General features: G+C 34.2%; 1 protein-coding gene across 1 annotated transcript in view; it reads left to right on the plus strand.

Moving 5' to 3' along the window:
• Window positions 1–17,808, plus strand: part of NEK10 (NIMA related kinase 10) — a 77,827-nt gene that overhangs the window by 51,184 nt on the left and 8,835 nt on the right. The window contains 9 exon segments of the mRNA XM_071735470.1: window positions 3,137–3,320; window positions 3,419–3,505; window positions 5,997–6,045; window positions 8,335–8,372; window positions 10,825–10,925; window positions 13,812–13,922; window positions 16,103–16,211; window positions 17,560–17,612; window positions 17,693–17,748. Coding sequence (XP_071591571.1) covers window positions 3,137–3,320; window positions 3,419–3,505; window positions 5,997–6,045; window positions 8,335–8,372; window positions 10,825–10,925; window positions 13,812–13,922; window positions 16,103–16,211; window positions 17,560–17,612; window positions 17,693–17,748 — 788 coding nt within the window.

Genomic DNA, 17,808 nt, shown 5'->3' on the forward strand with positions numbered 1-17,808 from the left:
CAAGGTCAAAGAGAGCCTGAAAAATTGTGTTCACACCCATTTGCAGTTTAACAAACATTCAAAATAGGTACCATCTTGAGTATATTTTTTATGGCCTACTATACTGCCAACTGGTGGTGATTTTGGTCATGCTTCACTAGCTTTTTTGTAATATGTCAGAAGAAACTGACAGAAGTCTTACTAAAACCATTATAAATAACATCTGCTTCTTGTTCTCAGTGCACAAGAACTGTTTGCCTGTTAAAGAAAGAAATATGTTGCTTTAGTATGTATTTTTTTTCTCTGACAGTTTCATGCTCTTACTCATTTTATTGCTATTTTCTACTTTTTTACAAAGTTTAATAGTGGAAGTAGTTCTATTTTTTTTCTTTAAATAGAAAATCAGTTGATTAATACTGAAGAGAATAATTTGTCTCTAAGATGAATCGAACACTGTTTTTAAATGCCTCTAGAGAGCTTTATATTTCTTGAAGACAGAAAAGTTAATTCTTCTGGACAGCAATATGGCAAAGCAGAACTAAACAGAAGATCAGTATCTTTATTTTAACAAAAGATTGGTGTTTTGGTTTTTGGGTTTGGCTTTTTTTTGTTTGTTTGTTTTGTTTTATAGTGTTAATTTAAATTCATAGAAGATTAGATTCCTATCAGAAGTTGAATGATCAGTTTAGGTTTCATTTCCTTAAAAAATTAATTATTTCTGATTTTACAGTGGTAATGGTTACAAGTGAAGAGAGACAGTGCAAGTATAGAAGATATGGTTGATGAGTCTCAGCTTGTAGACAGAGGTTTTTCTTCATGCCTGGGACACAAGTTTCAAGTGCTTCCAGAGATGCTTTTGCTCAGTCAAAGATGAATTCTGGAAAAAAAAAATAATTAGTTTATAATTTGAACATTTTTACACAGGGACTCTTTTCCTGTTAAATTTCCTTTTGACATATATTTATCCCAGAAGGCAGAGTTTCTTTTAACAGAGGCGCCAAACATTTGGACCTAAGGGGAAACTGAAGTATAAATTTATGATGAAAATGCGAGATAAAACTGGATCAACTGACGTAGTCTCCAGAAAGATTTGTAAAACAGTGGATTCTAGGATAAAGACAAGAGCAGAATTCAAATGAATAAATAACAATCATACTGCAATGCTTGTGATATTTTGAATATCCCACTGTACAACAGATTTCTTCAAAGGATGAGTATGTATCTTCCTACCTGTCTGAAAGAAATCTCTCTGAGGACATCAAAGTGGTTGGAGATATCTCAAGGCGTTGGAGAATACTTTGTCCATGCTCTTCCCACAAAGTTACATTCTTTATATCCTTCTGTTCTTATGTAGGCAGATAAGATTTTATTATGTATAGACAGGTTAGAGCTTGATGATTTCTACAATGCCTTTAAGGCTTTAGGGTACATTTCACTGATCTCTGAGTAGTTTCTGTAGCAAGTCTGATGATTAGCTTCATCATAAGGTCTATAGTATTCAGTTCATGCACTTCAAACAGGTTTCCTTTCTTGATGTGGCAGTCGGATGCGACACCAATTGTTACCGGCAGTCATCCCCATCCTTGTTTTTTCCCCTTAGCTCCTCTTGGTTTACAAGTTAATATTAGCAATCAGTAATTTGAGTATAAGGTTGTACTGGCAATGTTGAAAGCAGTTTTAAGCTTGAAGTATCCATGCAATTTGGCTCTTACTTTTCCTTTCATGTAGAACAGGTGAATTTGTTCTTTTCAGTAATTATGCACTGCCTGTTCAGGGCACAATAAGTGTGCTCATATGTCACGACTAGACTACTCTCTTTCACTTTGGAAAGTCATCCTTCATGGTTGCCATGCTGTGCTACACTGCAGTCACTACTATTGTGGCATCTTGGACAAAAGCTGACTCCGGTGCTTTAAGTGCAAAAATGACTTTTTTCCACTTAAATTCGAAGAGAAGAGCTTGACAAGCCATCTCTTACAAGTTATAGTTTCGGGAATAGAACAAAAGATGGTGAACTAATTGAGCAGACCACTAGGCAGCCAGCAGTATAGTCAGTGCTCAGGGGGGCAGTCAGGTTTCTGAAGGAGGAGGGTTTCTAATGCATTCAATCTGCTGAATCCCAATAAGGCAAAATACTTCATGGGAAAAAACTTTGGAAGTACATTGTCTTAGATACAGGTCAAATTGTATTTGGCACACTTGGTAAGAATGTAATATTCAGGAATTTATTATCTCCTGAAATTACTGTAATACTAACAATTCTAATTTGTTTAACCTATCTATTTATATAATTTATGTCCTTTTCTCCTTTATTGCACTTTGCTTTGACAAGATAGATGAAAAAGAAGCATGAATTTATTTACACACAGCAGAAATAACGTAGGAAGTCTTGGAAGAATATATAGAGATCATAAGAACAGTCTCCCCTCAAAATATGTTACATTAAAAGAGCAGCAATAGCAGGGATCAGGGATCTCTGCTCTTTCCAGAACATGTTGGCAGCAGCAGAGGCAGAATTCTATACTCACTGAAGAACCTCATGCTACAGACAAGATTCAGCACTTAAATGTTATAGGCAAATAATTTATATTCTGTGTTTTGATTTTTGTAGCTCAGCTTTGGTAATGCCAGGCATTTGGTCAGTTCAGCCTTCCAGCCTTCTCTCTGGCATCTTATCATATATCAAGTCCACCTTATTTTGTAGTGCCATCTTGACTTTTGATGGTCTTTGCATTTCCAGATCTACTGTGTTGTGTATTATCTAAACTGAAAGAGATTAAACCTCCTATTGTAAATCCTCCCATTTGGGAGCCTTCTGTCCTTGCCATGTTGTTCAGTATTTCTTTCTGGTATGGCATCCGTTTTTGGTTTTTTTCTCACTTTCAGTGCTTGTTTTGAAAATATCTTAAGAACGAAGATACCTTTAAAGGATAGAAATATTTTTTTTACATTAAGAGCTTGCTTGAAAGTTTTGCTTTAAATTTAGAATCAGTGAATGATACAGGAACCACGTTGTCCTGGACTAACAGTAGGTGGTAACAAAAAGTTCATTTTTATGTGTGTGCGTATCTGGGAGTGACACTTTCATCTTCAGGTTTATCTAATGAGAGCCAGATAAATTGGTACACAACGTCTCCTTTTTATTCTTTGTTGACAGAAACATTATGAGAAGTTGAGTCTTCATAGCCATGGTTCTGGGACATCCAGCTGCAAAAGTGCATTTTCAGAAAATTCAAATCTTCCAGCTGAATTGTGTCAATCTGCGTATGGAAATGATGAGGAAAGAACATATGAAGAAAACCTGGTAGAGGATGTCAGCACATTAGAGAACTCTGAGAAAGGTAGTCATTAGCAAAAGAAGCATCAGGAGTTCTATTATGCTGGAAGATGGTTAAAAGAAATGCATTAAAATATTCTTTGCTTTCATTTTCATGTTCAGATATGTTTTCTGAAGTAGAAGATGAGCTGGATGTATTGGACAACTCAAGCCGCTCCAGTTCAAGTCTTGTGAAAGAGTCTCCTTTTGGTAAGACTGAAATGTACACTACTTTCTAACAGCATGTTAATTGTTTTATCTACAATATTAGGGTATTTTGTGATTTTTGGCAAGTTTGCTGTCTGTTGTGAGTCCTAAGAAAAAGAAAACTAACATCACTGTTCCTTTAACTAAACTACAATAACTGTGGCAGCCCTTTCCAGTATAACGCATTTTTTATCCCAATTTCTTTCTGTAGCTTGTCCCTATATTTTGAAGTAATGCCTATGAGAACTAGAATTTTGTTGGGAAACTTGACAAAGATTTGAAGCATGAGATAACTACTGTTGAAAGGAAACAGATGGAAGACAGTGTGAAAACTTCCGTCTCAGTAACAGTAATGCAATGCAAATGAATAAATAGAGTGCTCTATTTAGAGAGTGAAAAAAAGAAAGTTGAAAGAGGCAATCTTTACCTGTCTAGATGAATTGAATAAATGGTATTGAAGCAATGCTTAATGATTAGGTTTGAATTAGGAAGGGATTATGTGACAAAACACAGCATTAATTCTGCCTGTAGTTATTTAAGGTAGTCAGTTAGGACAGTACCAGCTGAGTTATGTGTTATCTTCAATAATAGTTTTTTGGACTAAATAGTTTTTCTAAGTGGTTTGTTTTTTGTTTTTTTTTCTTCTTAAAAAGTGAAACATCTTTTACCACCATGAGCTAAATCCCAAGCTACCATGATCTACCTATTAAATGGGGTGGGATTCTTATTAGAGGAAAATCAAAGAACTTTTTATACTAGAAGAAAAAGATTGATATTGGAGCTGAGCAAAACTTGAGATTTTCATGCATCCCATGAAGTTCCAGCAGAAAATCTGTGGATTATTTAAACCATCCTTTTAAAAGATGAAGGGAATGTAGTTATTTTAAGATTAACAAATGTTGTTTCAGAGTGCCAGCCTTTAAAAAATATAGAATAACATTACTGTGTCTGTTTGTAGTACTATTTGATAGCTGGATTTTTATTCTTTCTAAATGCAGAAGGACTTGTGTCTAGTCAGCCCTGAGTTTATCATCAAAGTTTTCTTAAATAATTATAAAAAAAAAAAAGGTAGAAAGAAAAAAAGTTTTTCACTTTGCTGCTTTTTTTGTGCTAAAAGACCAACAAGAGAATGTTGCAGAATACAGGGAAGCCTTGTCTGACTGTGGGAGAGGGCTGTATAAAGAAACATCTTGAGGAAAAGTAGCCTGCAGAGTCAGTGTTCTATTTTGGTATTTAGTCTGAAGAATAACATATTGTTCATCTGCCAGAAATTGAATTCTTTGTGGAATAGTTCAGTATTGTACACAAACATTTGAAATATTTGTGTAGTTTGTAACTTGCCACGCACGAAGTTTTATTGGTAATTTATTTCCTTGCTAAATTTTCTTTTTTAAGATTAAGACATTAACAAAATATGAACTTGAAAAATATTTAGATATTTTTGTGCCAGATTTCCATTTAATTAATGAAATATCTTAACTCAAAAGATCCAGTTAGTTCCTATTAATCACAGTAACTTTAATCTGCATTTCTAGAAGTTATTGCTCATTTTCCACCCAACACAGAGTTTAATTGGTATATAGATACTTCAGGATTGCTTTTCCAGAAAAAGCATCTATATATTCTTAGATCACATGTGTTTTCTGATTAGTGTTGAAGTTAGCTTTATAAATCAATTGTAATTAATGCTGGCAAATTTTTCTTCCTTTCAAGGAAGAAGTAAGATGGCTTTAAAAAAAGGTATTGGTTATTCAGTATACTTGTATATGCTGAAATATACTTTAAGAAAGGATTATTATTCTTAGTCTGGACAATGTAATTTTACAAAATGAGTTCCTTTAATACCTCCTAAGATTGCCAAATGCATTTTTTTTTTTTTTTAAATTCAGACTACTTGAACTCTTTGGATTTGACGATTTGAGAAAGTGTTTCTTCTTTACATATGACATTTAGGTAGTTTGCTAAGTCTTAGGAGTAAAATCTCACATCTGTTACATATGGTTCTTAGGCTGTGAAGTGAAAGCATAGGAAATTTGTTGAGAATTAGTATTGCATCAGGAAACCCATAACTTGCACTATGTGCTCTATGAAGAATTTTGGAGATCTTCGTGTTTTTAGGCTTATTTCACCCCATTTGATTTAGATTAAGATTCAGGTTTCTTTTGAGGCCTCAGTGTAATGGGATTTTTTTGAAGACATCAGATAGAACAAGATCTGCCAAGACCTGTTTTTCCTATATGATCCTTGAGTTAAGCTTCAAGTATGTTTATGGCAACCACAATTGATGCACATGTAGTAACTGCTGGTGAGCAAACAACTTAATTCTGTTTGCTCTGCAAAGCAGTTTAATTAGCATAGTTTGGACTGTCCACTCCAGTGTACACTGCTTTTTAAAAGTTATTTTGACACCATGTCTGGGAAATAGAAAATATTAACATGTGTATGTAGATATATCTTCTGTCATTCAAAGGTAATAGTTATGCATCTGTTTCAGGTATAATTAAAGAAAGTTTTAGTGCTTCTGAAAGACAACCTCAGATTAGGTAGGTACAATTTATGATTTTAATATGGATTATGTAATTGATAATTTTTGTGGTCCATTTCAGAACAGTTGCAATTTTTTTTTTCAATAAACATTTCCATACTTATAGTTACATTTTCATTTTTATTTTTATTCAGCCTATAGAACTCAGTCTGCTTGAGGATGGTTTGAGGGTGTTCACACACAGAAGTTTTACATGAGTAATTTAAGGACTGTTATTAAAATGGTGAATAGTTTTAAGAGTGGACCTTGCTTCATCATCTTAAACTGACATTAGTTGATTAGCCAAATTCTAGTTTTGCATTTCAAGTTGTTTTTTCCCTATATTAAAATATGGTTTTGCATTTGATAGTACTGAGTAATAGCTTGTCTCCTGGAACTCCTCTAGATCTTCTATACAAATGTAGATAAGTATTTTTGGAGTCCTTCTCATTCCTTTCAAAAAAGAAACAAACCAAAAGAGAATGTGGCATGGCCATCCCCATTGTCCTTCTAAAGTTCTCTCTTTTTTTCTCTCTTTTTCTTCTATTTATTCAGAAATGCACCAAGCACTTCTTTTACAAACCTTTTTTTTTTTTTTTTTCTGCTCTGCTTGCAACAACTTGTACTCCTACACTGTTCCTTGTTTCTTCCTTTCCACTTTTCTTCCACATCTGGAAAAATCCCAGAATCACTCTTGACTCCATCTACCTCCTGAACAATTTTTTGCTCTTACCTGTAACTTACCCTGTTAAGCTTTAATAAGGGCACTGAATCCTCTCCCCTGTTTCTCCACAGACCCTCTTTGATCCAGCTTTTATCTAAAGAATATTACTGTAGCAAGTCTTACAAACCTGTTTTATGACCCCTTCCAAGTTTCATACAGTTCTACATAACTAAAAGGAATGGCATAATTGCCTGTACCTCAAGTCCTACCTATTAGCTTGGGTTTTGATCATTCTCAAAAATAACATCCACCAATACTTTGATTCTTGAGCGTTTGCTTTACCTTACACATCTCCCAGAGTTTGTGCAGTCAGAATATGCCTCATTCTACTGTCTGGCACCTTTAAAATAGAGCCTTTTGTATCAATACACACTGCTACATCTCTTGGTTGGGTTCATAAGGCTGTCATGCAAGCAACATGCTCCTTAGTTCTGATACGTACGTTCTAGTGACTCAAATCCCCATTTAGAGCATTGCTGAAAGGAACATTTCTACAGCCCAACTTTGGATCCTGGCTTCAACTTTGCAATCTTCTGTGTGTATCCTTTTACTAGTTCTGCTTTTCCTATAACTTTTTCTGTAACTTCAAATACAATGCTTAATTTTTGTTTTCAAAATTGTTCTTAGCATGTGAGCATCCAGTCTCACTTATCACTCATCAGCTTTCCAGCTTTAGTCCTGCTGTGGTCAGTAATGGAAGCCTCCTAATGCTTCAATATTGAAGCAAACGCACTTGATTTTTCTCCATCTCTTCCCCTCATGTAAATATTAGCAAAACTATCTCCTCCTTTTTTCTTTATAACTACTCCTTTCAACTCAATTTTTCCCTACTCCTTAAAATATATATATATATATATATATATATATGTATGCAAAGTCTCTCCAATTGAGGGTTGTTGTGGCTATCATCCACCATTCATCAGGACATCATATTTGTTCTTCTTGTTCCCTATCTGTCACTTTGCATTTGTTTTTTCTTACCTCAACTAGTGAAATTTGCAGGCTGGGACAGTGTTTATGTTGACTATGAAGCAGAAGCTAGCATTTCTGACACTGAGGTATTGCTGTGCTGGTGATTTAACATTCAATTTTTCCTCCCAATTTACTAGTACTGTATGCATTATAACTCTTGGTTTTATCCACTAGTATTTACTTTGTTCTTTACTCTTTACATGCAAAAAAAAGGGAAAACTGAAGTGTACTTTAACAGATGAAACATAATGCATAATGTAATGGATTTTTAAAAGTTTTAAAATCCTAAGTTTTAAAAGCTAAAAAAGGTTTTAAAAGTTTTAAAAGCTAAAAATCCTGTCTGCTTTTTTTTTGCTTTCCTGGTTAGAAATTGAGCAGGGAAGGCAGTGAGGCTTAACTTTTATTATGTAGAAGTCACGTGATTTTGGACTTGTAGAATAAGCCAACCTTTATATGACTTAAAAATGCACAGTTAAAAATGAGTAAATTTGGACAGTACTTTTTTAGGGGAAACATGAGGATGAGTCTGGGAACACTGGTATTTCCACTGCAGTCATTGGTGCCAAACACAATTAAAAAGTTCCATTTTGTTTTCGTTTTTTATCATAATAGAGATTATATTGAAAGCCTTGGAACAAGACTGCAAACAGGTAATTCTGTGCTAACAATTCTAACAGTTTCAAGGTTTTTAAACCTTTTTCTTGTGTAGCATACAGATTGTCTCCTCTTTTATTTCTTCAGTTCTTCTGCCTATTTATCTGCTCTTGGCAGTGCTTCTGCTCATGTGCAGTGCCCACAGTAAGAAAAGAGGGGATTCCTTAGTGACAAGGAGGAAGTCTTCCAGTTGTAGTTCTTGGCAATGTGAAAAAACATGGTATTATCTAATAATTATGTTAGAATTGCATATGATTTAAATTTCAGATGCAAGTGTGTTATCTGTTTTACTCTTAAGGAATTTTTAAAAATATGAATTCCTATAGTAAATCAGGAAGACCTAATTTGGATAGTCATTATCCTTGCCAAAGATTTGATGAATGCCATGGGAATTTTCCTGTTAAAGGAATGTTTCATAGAGCTCTTGTAAATTATGATGTATTTATCCATCATCATTGATGAGACACGTTTTGCTCTGAGATACTTTTCTCTCTTACTGAGAAGCTTCATGTGCTGTAAGCTGCTAAACTGACTTCTGAATGCATCTTGTCTAAATTAAATAATAATTTAAAGAAAATTATGTTGAGCAATTGGGATGCTGATCTTTAAAAAGTAATTTTGTCTCTTACTATATTGTTATCATGATCTGCAGACAAACACTTTACACTTTGTTAATAGTCCTCTTGGTAAATTGAATAAATCTGACATTTTTGATCGGTGATGTTTTCCTGTTTGGTATAACTCCTAAAAGTTTTAAGTAAGTTCTCAATAGCCTATTCACGTGCATATGCCCTCATTTCCCAAATAGTTCTATACTTCTGAATTAAAAAAAAAAAAAAAAAAAATGATTGTGTAGTCTGAAGCATACAGACTTTATGGGAACTTCTAATTTGCCTGTGTGGGCATTGGATCTCTAATTGTTTTCAAGACAGATAGACATTATAAGCAGACATTACATCTGGTCCTCCTAGACTGGTAAGTTGTTGTATTGTTGCTGTCATACTAGAAAAGAGAGAAAGCTCTATATACTGAATAATAGATAAATCCATATTATGTCTTACTCAGTTCTTTCTGTTTGCTGATACCATTCTAAGCATATTCTTCTTCAAAACATAAAGAAATCTGGGTAGACCTACAAAAGAAGGGGCACTCACTTACTGGCTTTTGTTTTTTAATACAAGGCATTGGCAGCAAAGAAGTCAAATACCACAGGACAGGGCCCAGTGAAAAAGGTAAAATGTCAAGGAAGTGAAGTTTTTTTCAGCGTCTTAACAAAAACTGAAATTTTCTAGGTTGTAATGGCAAGACCACGCTATTTATTTGGGATTAAATAAGGCAGTGTTCAAACAGTTTGTAGAGAGTTGAAAATGAGGAAAAAAAAGAGCTAAATCAAATTAGAATTATTCTGATATATGTATCCTATATATTTGTATATGCCATATGTTCTTAAGGCATACGACCTTTTAGATTATTACAGCATGTTTTCCACTGTCACCTTGAACAGAAAGACAAACCAAAAATCTTCCTTAAGAGACTTCTTTTCCTCTTATTGATTATTAAGAGGGGACTCAAGGGAAAAAAATTTGCACTGCATTTCACTTGCCTCTCTGAACCCATGCTAAAAGGCATTGCCACAAAAAAATTGGACAATAGCAATGATGTTACCTTCTGTATCCTGCTAAAATATGTCTCTGTGTAATAAAGAAGGAAATTTTATATATCTATTTACTGTGAGGAATCTGGTTGGTCTCTACTTCAATTTGTTAACATCTCTCTTCCACTTCTTGTTAAATAGGCAGCCCAGAAATCCAGAAGGAAAGCATCCTAATAGTTTGGTTATGGGCTAATTAATTTTGTTATTTGTCTTTCCTCTCCCCCTCAGTTAAGTTTTCACTCTTGATACTAGATTATTAAAAACAAAAAAAGGAATGTGGCTCTAAATTAGCTTCAGAAATGTAGTTTAGAGATGTAATTATGAGAAATGGAGAAATGTATTTATGAGAGATACAGAACCTGCTGACTGAAGTTCAATACTTAGGACCAAGGTCTTTGCTTCCAGGTCTAATGCTCAACTTAGAAAGATAAGTTTAGTTAACTAATGTTCTTTAGTGATACAATAAGTGTTTTATAGTGGCAATCTGCTGAGAAGCTTTTATTTAATCTCTGCGCCTAACGGTGTGTATGACATAAATAAACAAGATTAAAAATCATAAATAGTAATTGATTTGCCACATAAAGAATCTGATTTAGTTTTGGTACTGTCCTGTTTCTGAGCAGGCAATGCATGATAAAGGAGAACTAGGTAAATAAGAATAAAACTTTAATATGTTTTAATTTTTATATTAAAATCTGAATATTTACATCTATAGGTTTTAAACAGTGCTCACTATTAATACATTAAAGCAACAAAATGAGCTTTCCTCCTGATTTTACTGTTGTCATCTACAGCATTGGCAGGAATTGCTGTATCACAAAGGAAGGTGCGTCAGATCAGTGACCCTGTTCAGCAAATTCTTATTCAGCTGCACAAAATTATCTTCATCACTCAAGTATGCATTACTATTACTTCTGACATTCTATACTTTTAAGTTATTTGCTGTTGTCAAGATGATGGTACTGCAAAGTGCTGCCAATTTAGTCACCGTTCTTTAAAAACAAAAGAACTTGACATTTTTCCAGATGGCAGGATGTTTTAAAAATATATCATTTAAATAAAGACTAACCTTGAATATTAGTATGTGGAGGATGTCAGTAATTGAGTCATTTGAAAAAAATTCATTGCCTTACCTCAAAAATGGATTGTACGGTAAATTATTTTTACAACATTCTGTCATGCCAACAGTATGAATATTTAAAGTGACTTAATACCACATACTGACATGGAGAGTATATAAAACCCTTTCCTCTATAGTAGTAATTTTAAAATAATTTCTAAGTAATCATTTTTATTGTCAATAAGTAGTAATATTTTCTTGGGATTTGTAGTCCAATATTTCAAATCGTGAATGTGTTAAATATTTTGAAATGCCAGAACAGATCTTTTTTAAACTTAAGACTTGTCTTAAAGTTAAGTTCAAAAGTTTCATGATGAAAGATTGCTGAAATTATTTCATGATGATTCCAAAGGAAGAAGGGAGCTGGTATAAACCTGCATTGAGTTCTCAATTAAAAATATGACTGAATTTTTTTTTCCTCCAGTTACTTTTAAAAGTTGCTATCATTAAATAACCATCTTTTTATTTTCCAAAATGAAGGGTTTCTATTTAGAAAGTGATACTTACCTCCTCAGGTAATTTTAGATTCATGAATTACTTGGGTGTGTTTTACATTTCCTTTTTTTTATCTCTCAATCTTATTGAAACAGGTAGTACAGGAAATAAATTATCAGGGACAAAGAAAACAATTATTATTTTAAAAAATTGGAACCGACTGAGTTTATTGCAACACCTTCTTCACCTGCTAACAAAATGAGGCAGCCTAGTCTTTATGTGTTACATTAGGAGTATGTCCAAGGTGCTACACCCTCTGTTGCAGAAGAAGGTTTTCTCAAGTGCCCTAAAAATTAATGGAGGTTATAATAGCAGGGATGCCCAATAACTGGACATAGAAAACAACTCAAAGACTTGCTCAGAGATGACCATTGAAGCAATTACTTTGCTGGTTTTGAAATAGAAAGGCAGGGAAACCAGGATCCATGCCTGTATTTTTTTACTGTATGCTATGTGCTTCTCTTGTACTTATTTGTATTCTTACAAATCTAAGGTAGAATATTTTTTATAATAATTAGCTGTTTTCTAAACCCCTATTACATATTTCAGCTGACAGTTCTAAGCTGAAGTTTACAAGTGAGAGCTCTTGCCTGTAGTTGTTGGCTGCAAGCAGCCTTCCCAATCTGGTTTCCATGGGAACAAGAGTCAGAGTGATCTCTGGAAAACAATGTAAGGGAGAGCTTTTTAAAAAGCATTATGTAAATCCCTGGCCTTTTTTTTTTTGTTTTGTTGGTTTGTTTGGTTTTTTTTTGTGTGGGTTTTTGTTGGTTTGTTTTTTTTTGACATCTGATTTCATTAAAGCAAAAGCTACAGCTGTACACTATTGCCTGAGGCAACTCCAAGTTTCTCGTGTATTGGATTTATCTTTTACCACCTTTGCTTCTCACCATTCTGAGATGCCCATGGTACATGAGCTCATGACTGTTCATTACAGTCTAAGGAACATTGAACATCTGACTTAAAGCAATATATAAGACTTTACCTGCATGAAAAATTACTGGGATCTACCTGTATCAAAAAACTGCAGGCAACTGGCTGTCTGATAGATTTAAGATTAGGATGTAATCTTGACCTGTGGTTTACCACAGGACTCCTGTGAGGTCTATACAGCTGTTCCAGATTTATAGCTGTCTTAAGGCAGTAATTTGTCCTAAAAAGAAAAAAAAATCTTTATTATTGGTATGGTGGCAGTGTTAGAATGCAAATCACTAGAAGTCACTTTCCTCGAGTAGTCAGAAAGCTTCCTTAATTCATTGAATTTAGTTTGTGAATTTACATCTGTGATGTGATTATAAACTTTATAATAGGTGGTATAGTTTTATAAACATGGCAGGTATAAGCAACTGTACAGAAACTGCACAGGAGATCCCTCCAAAAGTGTAGTACATACCATAAAATTGTCATCAGTCTGAGTTGGTGTCATTGTGGTGACCAACAGCTGAAGCTTTATGTTTACTGCTGAAGCATAAAAGTGACTTTAAAATGTCAAAGAGCAAAGGAAGACACTTCCATTGAATTATCTATTGAAACTGTAAAACAAATTGAAAGATATGTGCTTTTTCAACCAGAAAATACAGGAAAAAAGTATATAAAACCAGTTTTCTGTTAGACAGGTGAAGTATATATTACCTCCCTCAGAAAGTTTCTAGTAAAGAGACATTATGAAATGTGTGAAGATTTACACCTTAAAAGAGCCTGTTAAAGCTGTGAAGAAGATTCACATTAATTTCTAGACACACTGAACAAAGGTCTGAGCTTCTTAAACGTCCATTGATTTCATCTGTCTCATCTCATTATAGCCAACATGAAATTTAGTCCAATGTCCTGTTAACTTGACCTGTAGAAAAATGTTCCAAATACTAGCACTTTGAGCAGGGAGGGAAATCTAACATTGCATGTATTAGGATCATGGTAATCTTGATCTTCAAGGCTAGAGGGATGGAGTTATATGGTACACCAAGCCTAACATAAGGGGCAAACTAAGGAGCATTATCATAATATGCCATTAAATCTGGTCTTGTACTGCTGTTTATTATCATGCTATTAAATGTAGATGCTCCTTTTTGCAGTGTAGCTACTTTTTTCAAAAATGCTACTGCTGCTGAGGTCATCTTTATGGGAGTTGTAACGGAGCAGTGAAAATACCTGTTTCTTTGTTTCATGTAGCTTCCTCCAGCTTTGCCATGCAACCTGAAAAGGAGAATCATTGAGAGATTCAAGAAGTCCCTCTTCAGTCAGCAGAGTAATCCTTGTAATCTGAAATTAGAAATGAAAAAGGTGCAGTACATCAATAATTACCTGAGGTCAACTTTGTCTCTTCTGTTTGAATTAAGATATTAATATCTTAAAAATCTAAGTGTAAGATTCCATTTTTAGAAGGAAATATTTAGAATGCTCACTAACGATCCTTTATTTGGAAAATATGGTTCTTAAATTAACAGTTTCTATAGATTGGTTTCAAGTTTGTGTCTGATCATTAGAACATTTTTGTAAATGGATAAAACCTGCTAGCTACCAATATGCAAAACTATACTTAATCTCATCAGATCTCAGAAAGAGAGGAGGAGGAAAAATGTAACTTTTTGTGGGAAACCCTGATAAAAATTATGTAAGGTCTTAATTTATGTAAACATTTCTTAACTTGGTATTGGTTTCCCAGAATTATTGATGGTTTGGAAAGTATTCCTACTAAAACTGTGAGTTCTAAGTAAGCACTGCCCCAGAATGCTTTGAATTTATAATACCTTGTCCTTGTAGCACGATATGTCAGAAAGAGTTCAGCGTCATCAATTTAAAGACATGGCAGATTTGCAAGGATGGCATGGCTAAAGAACTGTGCCTGCATGTTTTCTGATGACATGCTGGGTCCTCTCCAGCAGAGAAGGAGCTGGGAACTAGTATCAGAATTTCTAAATATTCCTTCAAAATCTCCTGAGAAGACTATATGCAGCAGAGGATCTGAAAATTACATGTACTGTGGGATCCTGTGAAGCTAAGATGTTTATTTTTTCAATTGATGACAAAGCAATTACTAGGTATGCTACTGTATCTAAAACTTGGTGATAAAGATAATTCTTTATCACTCACATAATTACATCCCTGTGCAATCTAATTTGATTGTCAACCACTTGCAATGAATTGTAGAATCTTCTAAGTCATTGTTCACTATAGAGTGGACTGACCCCAAATGATGAATCTTTCCTGTACTTTTGTAATAAATAATCCCAGATGCTTAAGTTCAAGGTAAGTTGGATACTTAGTATTTACACTGATAGTACATTTGGATGGTAGTTGAAGATACCTCTCTGAGCCATTGGTTTTGTGCTCATTTGTTGTCCCATAAATCAAGATGGGATTTACATAAAACAATTTCTGTATTTCAGCTGAGATATTAAATCTAAGGAAATGTTTACTGTGTATTAACTTGATGTTTTTAGGAAAGGATGCCCAAAAATACATAAGAGAAAGGAATTGTTTATTATAAAATAAATGTGATTTTCAGACATCCAGAAGTAAAGTAACCTATTTAAATGGTATTTGCTCTAAAATTGTTTTAGCTTCAAAACAATTTGATTTACACCTGCAGAAAAGGGGAGAAATACATTGTTTTAAAAGCAACCGGTGCTAAATCAAATGTTTGATATACTGAATGCAATCCTGTGCGTTTCTACCTTGAAGGAAAAAGTTATAGAAAATCTTACTAAAAAGCAACACCAAGAAGTACAGTTGGAAGGATGGAGAATTAATAAGCATCACAAAATAAATTGTACATATTGTACTCAAATCACAATCACAAATACATTGGGTAACATGGATATCATTTGGAGGTAAGAGGAAGAACCCAAATAGAGAAAAGAATTAGCTTGAGCTCCTCCAGAAAAAGTTGAGGTTGTGCAACTTATGCAAATTGAATTTAAAAACCATGGGCTTTTAACTATGCTGAATTAAAAAGCCTAATTCGAATAACAGACAAAAAGATTCCTCCAGTGATCACTGGTGCCACTATTTCTCCCAACAGCAGTTGTCCTGTTTCTGTAACTGGAATCAACTGGTAACATGCTGCAGAAATGCATAACTGGAATTTCTCTCCTGCCCACAAAAACATTTCCATGTTTCCACGTTAGTTATTACAAATAACTAACTAGCATTTTCGAAGCTAGATGTTCTTAAGTTTATTCTCAGTACCCTTGTCCACATTCTCAAGTAGCTAAACTGACTTTCAGATTTCAGAACTGTTGGCATCCCTCGAATGGTTATTAGACTTCTTGAAAATGGGCTAACAATTTAACTTGAAGGCCAAGTTCTGAAAACTGAGTCATTTTCTGTTTCTCTCCTAGGTTTGAGGGAATAAACTTCCCTGTTGATCTTACAGAAATGTGTAGTTTATGATATTTTATTCAGATAGTGAACAGGAAGAGTGGAGATTTCAGGAGTCCTTTTTTCCTTTTTTTCTCCAGCTTCTGCAAGGTTCTCCTGAACTGATTGAGCCCAACTTACTCACAGCAGATTGGCATGTGGTACTCCTCTCTTCAGGTGGAAATATGTCTCTTCCAGATGAGCGAAAAGGTAAAGAAAGCAAAAAAACCCAAAACCAAAACAACAACAAAAAACCCACTCTTCAGTGGTATATATATTTCTAGTAAAGTGTACGGTGTCAAAGCAGAAGGAGTTACTGCTCTAAGATCTGTCTTTAAAAGCAGTAAACTTATATTGACTGTGCTGATTTTCATTGTCAGGGTTTGTTTGGGTTTTTTTTTTTTTTTTTTTTTGTGTGTGTTATTCCTGGTAAAGTGTGGAGTTTAGCACTACTGGAAGATTCTACTGATTTGAGAAATTATACTTTGCATTTACAAAGAAATATCAAAGCTGCAAATAACACAAGGTTCATAGATGAAAATCAATAGAAATGTTTGTTACTGAAAATATCCTACTTGGGATTTTTGTGCCGTTGCATGGGATATTTAAAAAAACTCTATTTAAACCCTGTGTTGCTACCCTGTCATAACTGTTTGAAACAGTTATACTGGAATGATTTAATTGCCTTGCTACATCAAGCCCTACAAACTTGAGAAGGGAAATGCTACATGCTGTAACATATCTATATGGTATAAAGTATATATATATACTTAAGAAACTGAATAGTGTCAAATGTACTTTGGACTAGTGAAATTCAGCCTGAAAAATCAGGAGGTCCATCTTTAATCAAACCTCCCCATCATCTGGGATGGGGAACCACAGTTCCTAGTTCAGAGACTTCCATCGTATGTCTCTGTGCAATGGACAGAAGGGAAATGTGGAGCCTGTATTTTGGTCTTCATGCCACATCCATTCTTCTAGATACAGAAAAAGCTATGTCATAATCCATGCTAGCATTTGTGTTGAAACTGGCATATCAGTTCCACAAATTACTGCAAAAAGTAAATGTAATAGTAGGTATCAAATATTATATTTGAGTATGAAATGAGTCCCTACAATCACCTGAAATACGAGCTTTATTATTCTTCCCAGAGACCACAATGTGATTTGATCAGATACTCAGTATCTGCATTTTTTAAGTCTCTTAACCTGCAAAGAATACTCTGTCCTCACAAACTGCTGCTGGCTGTGGGTCCTTTCTACTATAAACTTTAAGTGGGGAAGAGTAAGAAAGTTGCATTGCTATGTTCAGTTACATTAAGTATTCAAAATGTTTGTCATCAGTTAGAAGTCTTCCATAATGTGATAGCATTGCATGCCTCAAATATTCACATCATGCCATAAGGTGCCTCCCAACTTTGCAGGGGGTCATTGTGGTAATTGTAATAAGCTGCTGATAATCAAACATCTCATGTTTGTATTGGAGTTGCTAAGAAACTGATAAGGGAGCATAAACCCTGCATTCAGTATTGTAACATTACTTGCCTTTCACTTGAAGGTATTGTTGGTGCTTCTGATATGGCAGAAGGGATGACGTATGAACAGTTGCAGGTAAGATATAAATATATCTGTATAAATGTATTGTTTTTAATAAAAATAATTTACTGAAAGTAATTTATTTTATCTTGCAGACTCTAATTGAGGAGGTTCTAGAGGAAAGTGGTTATTACAATTCCTCTTCTAACAGGTGAGTCTGTTCAATTTAAAAATAAAAGTTAGTTATGATGTGCTAAAACCAAATGTATCA

Source organism: Heliangelus exortis, chromosome 2 (genome assembly GCF_036169615.1).
Source record: "Heliangelus exortis chromosome 2, bHelExo1.hap1, whole genome shotgun sequence".
Classification (NCBI taxonomy): Eukaryota; Metazoa; Chordata; class Aves; order Apodiformes; family Trochilidae; genus Heliangelus; species Heliangelus exortis.